The sequence below is a fragment of the Orycteropus afer genome, unplaced genomic scaffold (assembly GCF_000298275.1).
Source record: "Orycteropus afer afer isolate SDZICR_OR568_19922 unplaced genomic scaffold, OryAfe1.0 scaffold00121, whole genome shotgun sequence".
In the NCBI taxonomy this organism is placed as follows: domain Eukaryota; kingdom Metazoa; phylum Chordata; class Mammalia; order Tubulidentata; family Orycteropodidae; genus Orycteropus; species Orycteropus afer.
In genome coordinates this window covers 7,736,769-7,748,442 of record NW_006921708.1, presented here as the reverse complement: position 1 = coordinate 7,748,442, position 11,674 = coordinate 7,736,769, and the positions used below count along the sequence as shown (strand labels likewise).

General features: G+C 39.0%; 1 protein-coding gene across 1 annotated transcript in view; it reads left to right on the top strand.

Moving 5' to 3' along the window:
* SUN3 (Sad1 and UNC84 domain containing 3) overlaps positions 1 to 11,674 on the top strand; it is a 127,046-nt gene that overhangs the window by 102,594 nt on the left and 12,778 nt on the right. Inside the window, exon 8 of the mRNA XM_007944138.2 lies at positions 4,922 to 5,089. Coding sequence (XP_007942329.2) covers positions 4,922 to 5,089 — 168 coding nt within the window. The remainder of the gene's footprint in view (positions 1 to 4,921; positions 5,090 to 11,674) is intronic.

The following is an 11,674-nucleotide window of genomic DNA, read 5'->3' as shown; positions in this document are numbered from 1 at the left end:
TCCTTGGGTTTCCGAGGCAGTATCACTACGGAAGTAGGATTGCCCAACCTTCCTTCCGAGGAGTGGCTGGTGGGTTTGAACTGCCAGCCGTCTGGTTAGCAGGCAAGTGTCTTAGCCACTATGCTACCAGAGCTCCTCCTCATAAGTATAACAATTACTATTAAGGGAGGGGCCCTAGAGGATGGCTTCAGGCCTAAGGCACTCGCCTGCCAAGCACAAGGCTGGCAGTTCAAACCCACCAGCCACTCCCCGCCCTGTAGACCTGGCCGCTGCCACTGTCTCTCTCTGGACTCGGCCATCCTTGGGAACTCAAGGAGGGCTCACTAGGAGTCCGAGGCAGTCAGTTGGGAGGTATGGTTTTTGGGAGCTCTGGTAGCATAGTGCCTAAGGCACTTGACTACTAACCAGAAGGCTGGCAGTTCAAACCTACCAGCCACCCCTCGGAAGGAAGGTTGAGCAATCTACTTCCGTAGTGATACCACCTCGGCAACCCAAAGAGGGGTTGCTATGAGTCTGGTCTGACTTGACGACACATAACAACAACAACATTAAGGGAGGAGTTAACAGTGTATTTGTTAACTATGTATTTTGCTATTTGTTTTCTATGTATCTTGTACAGTTTTTTGCTATTTGTTTTCTATGTATCTTGTACAGTTTTCATACTTTGTTTCCTCCCATACTGCCTTCTTTTGTGTTTAGTTAATTGTTTATAGCAGAGTATTTTTATTTTCATTTCTTTTTGTGTAAATTTTTAAGATATTTTTATCATGGTTACCACAAAGATTGCTTAATATCCTACATGTATAACAGTAATGTTTGAATTGATATCAAATTAAAACTTTCAATAGCATAGAAAAAATTATTCCTTTATAGTTCTGTTCCCACTTTTATGTTTTTGTCACAAAGTACATCTTTATATGTTGTATGCCTAATAACATAAATTTATAAGTTTTAGTGCATTGTCTTTTTTTTCATGTAGAAAGTAAGAATTGGGTTATAATCCAAAAATACAATAAATTTGGTATTTATATTTATGCATGAAATTACATTTACTAGAGATCTTTATTTCTTCATAGAGCTTCAAGTGTTTTGTGTCATTTCCTTTCCACATGAAGGACTTCTTTTAGCATTTTTTGTAGGGCAGGTCTTGTGTTAATGAACTCTCTGAGTTTTTATTAATCTAGCAGTGTCTTATGCTTGCCCTCAGTTTTGAAGAACAGTTTTGTCAGATACAGAATTATTGGTTAACAGGTTTTTTTTTTTGTTGTTGTTCTTTCAGTACTTTAAATATGTCATGACACTGATTTTGGCCTCCATGGGTTCTGAGGAAAAATCAGGGCTTAATTTTATTGAGAATCCTTTGTATGTGATGATTTGCTGCTTTCTTGTTGCTTTCAAGATTCTCTCATTATCTTTGGTTTTTGACAGTTAGAATATGGGTCTTGGTTGGCTGTTTTTGGGGTTCATCTTACATGCAGTTTGTTGAGATTCTTGGATATGTGGCTTCATGTCTTTTTTTCAGATTTGGGAAGTTTTCAGGTGTTATTTCTTCAAATATTCTTTCTAACCCTTTGTCTCTCTTTTTCTTCTGGGACTCCCATAATGCATATGCTGGTACACTTGATGGTATCCTACACGTCCATTAGGCTTGTTTTTCATTATCGATTTTTCTTTATGTTTCTTGGACTAGTCATTTCACTTGTCCTATGCTTAAGTTCTCTGATCTTTTCTTCCGCTCACTGAAATGTGCTGTTGAGCACCACTAGTGAAATTTTCATTTCAGGTATTGTACTTTTCAGCTCCACAATTTGTTTATTTTTATAATTTCAATCTCTTTATTGGTATTCTCAGTTTGCTTATAGATGATTTTCCTCATATCCTTTAGTTTTTGTCCATGTTTTCCTTTAGCTCTTAGAGCATATATTAAAATAATTATTCAGTCCAATATCTTAGCTTTTTCAAGGATGATTTCTATTGATTTATTTTGTTTCTTTGAGTCAGCCATCCTTCTCTGTGTCTCTTTATGCTTTGTGATTTTTTTGTTGAAAAATAGTACATTTGAGCAGTACAATGTGGTAAATTCTAGAAATCAAATTCCCTCCCTTCCTCGGGGTTTTCTGACTCCTTTCTTTTTTCTTTACTTTAACTAATTTTTTTTTTTAATTTTCAATGCTGTAAACCATTGGTTTAGTGACTTTTCCCAACTATTTTTGCAGACTTAATTACTGAATGTGTGTGCTCACTGAAGTCTCTATTCTGTTAGCCTATATTCAGCCATTGTTTGAGAGAGGGTTTCTTGAATGCCAGAAGTTGTAAAGAGAAAGAAAGGAAACAAAGAAAAATAAAATATAAAACAAGAAAAATAAAGCAAAACTAAAACAAAATCAAAAGCCATAGGAAACAAAAAACAATCACATCTTGGATTTTTTGCAGATTGGCTCTGTGCTGGAAGACTCTTTTGACACTTAGCTGGGCTAACACTGGGCCTAGAAATTAGCCTGAAGTGAAAAGTTAGGATTTTTTTTAGGTCTTTCCTAGGCAGAATCTTGCCCTGGGCATGTATATGGCTTTCTAAATACTCCAGTGTACACTGGTGTTTCTGAATGCCCCAACTTCCCAAAGAATCTCTCTTCTAGCTCCTTGATATTAGCCCTAAAGTTTCTATTGTGTATTTCAGTTGCTCTCTGGGGCACAATCTGTTTCTCCTCTTCTCCCCGCTTGAGCTAAACAGATAGACTAAACAGAGATGTGTGCTTTGTACCAGTCTTTACATAGTTACCCAACAGGTTCAAATGGACTATACTTTGTGCATAAGACATGGTTTGCTCCCTTGAGACCCTAGGAACAGGGTCCCAAGATGGAAACATAGACTGCTGCTTCAAACAAGCTTCCAGGCCAGGTCAGGGGAGGGGTATGATCCAGTGACAAAAAGCCACAAAGCTTTCCTACCATTATTTTAGTATTGCTTTTTTCTTGATTTGGTATTTGCTTGGTTACCATATACCTTACTGCTTACCAGAGATCTGACAAAGCTAATTCTGACACTTTCTATTTGTTTTTGATATCTCTTCGGGAATGGAAGTGCAGAGCTCATTACACCACCACCTTATGATGCCCAGTGGTAACTCACTGCTATTTACTTGATTCTGAGACATAGCAACCATTTAGGACAAAAAGAAACTGCCATATTGGCTTTCCAAAGTTGTAATCTTTATGGAAGTAAACCGCCTCATCTTTCTCCCCTAGAGTGGCTGGTGGGTTCAAACTACTGAATGTTTGGTTAGAACTCAAATGACTTAACATACTACACAAAGCATTCTTCTACCTCCTACTTTGGTGAGGAGGAACTGGGATCTTAAAAGCTTGCAAGCAGCCATCTAGATTCAATGATGGGTCTCTCCTTCCAAAGCAAAGAAGAATGAAGAAAACCAAATATTCATTGAAACAATTAGTCCAAGCAACTGGTACACCATGAGATCCACAGCTTACATGACTATGAGACCAGAAGAACTAGATGGTGCCCAGCTACCAATGTCAACCACTCGGAGGGATCTATGTAGGATATCCTGGATAGAGAGGGACAACAATGTGTAACAAAACTCAAAATCATTTGGAAAAAATGATTTGCTGGTCTGAAAGAGCCTGGCGGAACCACTGAGACTATGACCCCTCGCTGCCCTTCAGGTGTGGAATTGAACCCACCTGTGGCTTCCAGACAAACAAAAGACAGGCATATGAGCTGAACATTTACCTGAGGTAGATACACTCCTTGGAGAGAACAGTCATGGGAGAATGAAAGGCTGTTTATGCACAGGGAGACAGCTCAGGAGGCAGGAGTGTATGGAGGAATGGACACAGGGAAGAGGTGACTATCGGGAGGAAGTGGGAGGGGAGCTGTTGCATTGGAGTAAATTGTAGTCAATATCATGAGACAAAGTGTACGTGAACTGATGTATGGAAAATGAATTTGGTCTGTAAATTTTCACCCAAATCACTATAAAAAAAAAAAATTTAAAAAAAGCCAAATACTGTAACCACTACATCAGTAGAGCTCTTTGACTCTTTGTCTAGTCATAGTAGATATCATTTTTCTCCTACTTTACCACTACCTCCACCATCACCACCATATCACTAATGCCATCACACTCTTTACTACCTCTATCCTCACTACCACCACTACCACAATTACTGCCATGCCTTCCATCACCACCATCACTACAATCATCACTGCCACCATCACCATCACCACTATTACTACCATCATCACATCATCACAGTCTTCACCACCACTATCACTACAATAATTAACACTAATGTCACTACCACCACCATTACATCACTTTCACCATCCCCATTATCACCAACACCACCTCATTACTATGCTTTCTAGCTACCCTCTAGCAGCTTACAGATTAGTTAGAGCAATGGTGGAAAAAATATATACTTATATATATCTATATCTATATTTATATCTATCTATCTATCTATCTATATGCTCACATAATAAAGGGCTCTGATTGATATAAAGATAAAGTGATCTGAGGGAACAAAGGATGGCCCTTTAGCTAAGTGTAGGGGTGTCAGGGAAGTTTTACTATTTGGTATGTATTATGAACAATGTCTTCATATTACTAGGGCAAAACTAAACCAAACCCATTGTCATTGAGTCGATTCTGACTCATAGCAATGCCATAGGGTTTCTAAGCCTGTAAATCTTTATGGAAGCAGATCCTCATCTTATTTCCATGGAGCAACTGGTGGGTATGAACTGCCAACCTTTTGGTTAGCAGCTGAATGCCTTACCACAACACCATCAGAGTTCCTTCATATTATTAGCCAGTAAATAGTAATTAACTGATCAATATTTTGGGAGTAGATTGACAGAATTAAATAAGAAATTAACTTTCTGTTTTCTTTCCAGCCAGATGTCCATCCTGGAAAGTGCTGGGCTTTTCCAGGTTCCCAGGGTCATACTTTTATCAAGCTAGCCAGGAAGATTATACCAACTGCTGTTACCATGGAGCACATCTCAGAGAAGATCTCTCCCTCAGGAAACATCTCCAGTGCACCCAAAGAATTTTCTGTCTATGTGAGAAGCTCTCTAAATCTATCATTAAGAGTAGGTTATAATAGAAGGTGGTTGGCTAGAATCTAGGAGCTGGGTTCTCATCTTAACTGTACAGCTAAACTATTGTGTCATTGTGGAAAAGTCACTTAATTTTTTGGACTCTGTTTTCTCACTTACTAAGTGAAAATGTTGGGCCAGATGATTTCTTTTTACTTTTATTGAAGTTATATAAAATATAATTTCAATAATCAAATATTTTCACACCGATTGTGTAAAACATATAAGTCCTTTTTGTCACTCTTCCCCACCCCCAAATTCTCATTCCACACAAGCATACTTTTACAACAATTTTAGCTATTTATTTTAAGTACTTGTCTATATTTTCTATTAATATTACTTCTTGATTTTTCAGGTTTGATTATTATTTACTGCCTTCCTCCTTTGGAATGTTGTTGTTGGTGTTATGTGCCATCGAGTTGGACCCGACTCATAGAGACCCCTCCTTGGGTTTCCAAGGCAGTATCACTACGGAAGTAGATTGTCCCATCTTCCTTCCCAGGAGTGGCTGGTGGGTTTGAACTGCCAGCCTTCTGGTTAGCAGTCAAGTACCTTAGGCATTACTCTACCAGAGCTCCTTCTCCTATGGAAAGTGAGGATTATTTCTCTTATATGGCTCCCTCCATTGTCCCAATATATTTATATTTACTTAAAAAAAAAAAAGTAAGAGATATAGGAGGTCTGGTAGCATAGAGCCCAAGGCACTTGACTGCTAACCAGAAGGCAGGTGGTCCAAACCCACCAGCCACTCCTCAGAAGAAAGGTTGGGCAATCTACTTCCGTAGTGATACTGCCTCAGGACCCAAAGAGGGGTCACTATGAGTTGGGTCCTACTTGACAGCACATAACAACAACAATAGAGATATAATTCACATACTAAACACTGCCCCTATTCAAAGTGTAAAATTCAATAGCTTTTAGTACATTCACAGATTTGTGCATTCATCACCACAATCAATTTTAGAACATTTTCATTATACCAAAAGGAAACCCTATATCTCTTACCCATCACCTCCTACTTCCCCCATTTCCTTCCTCCATCCCTCACCAAACCAAAACCTAACCAGTTGCTATCTAACCAACCTCAACTCATGGAGACCTTATGTATTGCAGGCTAGAACTGCACTCCATAGGGATTCCAAGGCCATTTGGAAGCAGAAAATTAGGCTTCTTTTTGAGGCATCTCTAAATGGGTTTGAACCATCAACATATTGATTAGTTGTTGGACAATTAACTGTTTGCACCTCCCAAGAACTCTGGGACAATCATTAATGTACTTTCTCTTCAGATTTGCCTATTCTACATATTTCCTATAAATGAAATCATATAATATGTGGTCTTTTGTGATTGACTTTTTTTTTCCTTTTACTTAGTATAATGTTTTCAGGATTGATCCATGTTGCAGCATATACCAGTACTTCCTTGATTTTTATTGCTGAATAATATTCCATTGTATGTATATTGTTATTTTTTATTGTTAGGTGCCACTGAGTCATGTCCAACTTGTTGTGACCCTGTGTACACCAGACTAAAATACTGCCTGGTTCTGCACCATCCTAACAATCATTGCTATGTTTGAGCCCATTGTTGCAGCCACTGTGTCAATGCATCTCCTTGAGAGACTTCCTTTTTTTTTTTTGCTGACCCTCTATTTCACCAAGCATGATATCCTTCTCCAGTGACTGGTCTCTCCTGATAATGTGTCCAAAAGATATGAGGCAAAGTATCACCATCCTTGCTTATAAAGAGCATTTTGGCTGTCCATTTCATTTTTGACAACTTCCAGTTTTCCTAGATTCATAATTTTTACATTCCACATGCAAAAAGGACATAAAGGCAGCATCTTCTGACCTCTTCCAAACTCACAAGTGGGAAACAGAGTTACCATCAACAGCCTAAGGCTTATTCCTATGAGACCAGACATGCCACTACCCTCCAGCTTTCTTACCAACTCGGACACCAACTGTCCCTCCCACGGCACTCACTACTTCTCTTCTGGGTTCAATAACTTGTTGCAATGGCCACACAGAACTCACAGAAAATACTCATGATTATGGGGTTTATCAGGGAAGTAACAGGCTACAACTAAGTTTCAGGAACACGCTCAGGATACAGTTTTTCCATTAGGACAGTCTCCTCTCTGCTATGTCCTCAGGCTCATTACTCTGACCCTTGGCCTCTCCACCTGGCCTCTTCCCTGCTCAGGCAAGTGTTACAAAGCTCTTTTAGCTCTGCCAATAGAGTCACCTCGGTGCACCACACTCCCTCAGCAAACCTCCTGCCCAAAGGCACTCAGCTTTCTTGCTCCATGGGCCAACAAGGCTGCTGCTCTATCTCATGACTCTTGGTTCCACTGCTGCCATCTTTGAGCTGGGCATGTCTCAGCCAGGCATCTCTCAGCCAGGCATCTCTGCTAAGTGGGTCCATTGCAGGGATCTCTGGTCCAAGGGCATGTTCCACTTCACCTCCAGCTCTTCTCTATTGATAGCAGTGAGACCCCCCTTTCTGCCTCTAGGATGGCTCATTTTAAGCCTGGCAGAGTAATAAAACTAACCAATCCCAACATTAGAGTCCCATACACATCATTTGCATGGTCCCACCCAGTAATCTGGTGGGAGTCACAAAGACCATGGCTAGAAAAGTTGTACCAAGTATTTCACTGCACCACACCACATTTCAGTTATTTATTTATGTTTGCAGCTGTTTCTTCTCATTTTGTGTTGTGCCACATCAGCACATGAAGGTCCCAAAAGCTTTATTCTATCCACAACATTAAGTTTCATTCTACTTGGATAAGCCACCTCTTCGCAGTCATATTTGAGTGTCTTCCAATCTGAGGGCTCATCTTCTGGCACTATATCAGACAATGTCCCACTGCTATTCATAAAATTTTCAATCGCCAATATTTTTAGGAGTAGATCACCAGGTCCTTCTTCTCAGTCTGTCTTAGACTGGATGCTCTGCTGAAACCTGACCATGGTGATCCAGCTTGTGTGTGAAATACTGGTGGAAAAGCTTCTTGTATCACAGCAACATGCAAGCCACCACAGTATGACAAATTGACAGACGAGCAGTTATGTATGTATGTTCCAAGTTTTATTTATCCATTCATCAGTAGATGAGTATTGGTTTGTTTCCACTTCTTTTGGTGATTATGAATAATGATGCTATAAACATTTGTGCAGAGGTTTGGACACATGTTTTAATTTCTTTTTGGCACATACCTAGGAGGAGAATTGCTGGATCACATAGTAACTCTGTGTTTAACATCTCAGAACCTGCTAGACTCTTTATCTTATTTTTGTTTCAGTCAATATTCAATGCTTCCATTGTGACTCTATGAATAATATTGGTCTAAATTGAACCATACAGGGTGTTGTTATTCTTGCTGTTAAGTGCCACAGAGTTGATTCTGAAATATAGCAACTGTAAGTTCAATAAACCAAAACACTGCCTGGTCCTGCACCATCCTCACAATCCTTGCTATGCTTGAGACCATCATTGCAGCCACTATGTCACTCCACCTCATAGAGAGTCTTCCCCTCTTTCTCTGACCCTCCACTTTACCAAGCATGATAATCTTCTCCAGGGACCAGTCCCTTCTGGCAACATGACCAAAGTAGGTGAGATGAAGTCTGGCCATTCTCCCTTCTAAGGAGCACTTCAGCTGCACTTCTTGTAGGACAGATTTGTTCATTCTAATGGCAGTCCATGGTATTTTCATTATTCTTCTCCAATAGCACAATTGAAATGCATCAGTTCTTCTTCATTCTTCCATATTCACTGTCCAGCTTTCACATGAGGCTATTGAAAATACCATGGCTTGGGTTAGGTGCACATTAGTCTCCAAAGTAACATCTTTGCTCTTCAACACTTTAAAGAGGTCTTTTGCAGCATTTGACAGTGCAATATGACAACTCATTTCTTGACTATTGCTTCCATGGGCATTGATTTTGGATCCAAGTAAAATGAAATCTTTGACAACTTCAGCCTTTCCCCATCCTCTTCTGAATAATTTTTCCCCATGTAGTTCCCCATATATTGTGATATTGGTCCAATTATGAGGGTTTTCATTTTCTTTATGGTGAGGTGTAATCCATAGTGAAGACAGTAGTCTTAATCAGTAAGTGCTTCAGGTCATCTTCACTTTGTGTCATCAGCATATGATGATGATGATATATGATGATGTTAATGAGTCTTACTCTAATCCTGATGCCACACTCTTCTTCACATAGTCCAGCTTCTTGGATTATTTGCTCAGCATACAGATCAAATAAGTAAGTATGGTGAAAGGGCACAACTCTGATGTACACCCTTCCTGATTTGAAACCATGCAATATTCCCTGGTTCTCTTTGAATGACTGACTCTTTGGTCTATGTACAGGTTCCTCATGAGCACAGTTCAGTGTTCTGGAATTCCCATTCTTCACAACGTTATCCATAATTTGTTATGATCCACACCGTCAAATGGCTTTGCATAGTCAATAAAACACAGGTAGACATCTTTCTGGTATGCTTTCAATCAAGATCTACCTGACATCAGCAATGATATCTATTCCCCATTCCACATCCTCTTCTGAATCCACCTCGTATTTCTGGAAGTTCTCTGTCAATATACTGCTGCAACCATTTTTAAATTATCTTTAGCAAGATTCTACTTGTGTGTCATTTAATGATATTGTTTGAAAATTTGCACATTCTGTTGGATCATCTTTCTTTGGAATGGGCACAAATATGAATCTTTTCCAGTAAGTTGGCCAGGAAGCCGTCTTCCAAATTTCCTGGCATAAACGAGTAAGTGCCTCCAGCAATGCACCCATTTGTTGAAACATCTAATTGGGTATTCCATCAGTTCTTGCAGCCTTTTTTTAATTTTTTGCCATTTCCTTCAGTGCAGCTTGGATTTTTTCCTTTAATATCATTGTTTTTTAAAAAAATCATATCCTACCTTCAGACATATATGAATGTTGACCAATTCTTTATTCCTTCTATCTTCTTTTGATACTTCTTGCATCATTCAATACTTTGCCCATAGAATCCTTTATTATTGTGATTTGAGGCTTATGTTTTTTCTTCAGTACTTTCAGCTTGAGAAATGCCAAGTGTGTTCTTTCCTTTTGGTTTTCTAATTCTAGGTCTTTGCATATTTCATTGTAATACTTTGTCTTCTCAAGCTGCCCTTTGAAATCTTCAGTTCAGCTCTTTTATTTCAACATTTCTTCCTTTTGCTTTAGCTACTCTCCATTCTAGAACATGTTTCAGAGTCCCTTCTGACACCCATTTTTGTCTTTTTTCCCTTTCCTGCCTTTTCAAAGACCTTTGGCTTTCCTCATGTATGATGTTCTTGATGTCATCCCACAACTTGTCTGGTCTTCAGTCATTGGTGTTCATTGCATCAAATTTGTTCTTTTGGTGCTTTCTAAATTCTGGTGGGACATACTCAAGGTCATATTTTGGTTCTTATGGACTTATTTTCATTTTCTTCAGCTTCAATTTGAACTTTCAATTGATCGTCGGTTCCACAATCAGCTCCTGACGTGATATTGAGCTTCCCCATTGCCTGTTTCCACAGATAAAGTCAGTTTGATTCATGTGTATTCCATCTGGCATATGCCATGTGTATACTCACCATTTATGTTGTTGAAAAAAGATATTTGTAATGAATAAGTTGTTGGTTTTGCAAAATTCTATCATGTGATCTCCAGTGTCATTTCTGTCACCAAAACCATATTTTCCAAGTACCTCTGCTCTTCTTTGTTTTCAACTTTCTCATTCCAATCAATAGTAATGACCAATATATCTTGATTGCATGATCAATTTCAGACTGCAGAAGTCAGTAAAAGTTTTCAGTTTCCTCATCTTTCACTTTGATGTTTGGTGTGTAAATTTGAGTGATAGTCATATTTAGTAGTCTTCCCTTTGGGTGTATGGATACTATCCTATCACTGATGGCATTGTACTTTAGGATATCTTGAAGTGTTCTTTTTTGATGATGAATGCAATGCCATTCCTCTTCAATTTGTCATTCCTGGCATAGTAGACCATATGATTGTCTGATTCAAAATGGCCAACACCAGTCCACTCCAATTCATTAATGCCTAGGATATTGAACATCATGCATTCCATTTGATTTTTGACAACTTCCAATTTTTCTAAATTCATACTTTGTACGTTCCATGTTCCTATTATTAATGGAGGGAGCTCTGGTAGTATAGTCCCCAAGGCAATTGACTGCTAACCAGAAGGTTGGCAGTTCAAACCCACCAGCCACTCCTTGAAAGGAAGGTTGGGCAATCTACCTCTGTAGTGATACCACCTCAGAAACCCAAGGAGGGGTTGCTATGAGTTGGGTCCGACTTGATGACACATAACAACAACAACAACATTATTAATGGATGTGTGCAACTGTTTCTTCTCTGTTCCATATTATTTTCTGTGCTGAGCTTGTTATGTTTATGAATTGTGTTATCATTCCCGTTGTTGCTGTTGTTTTAGTATATGCTGAATATTTGTGCTTGTCCTCTTTTTTATTGTGATGTGAAGGTTTAT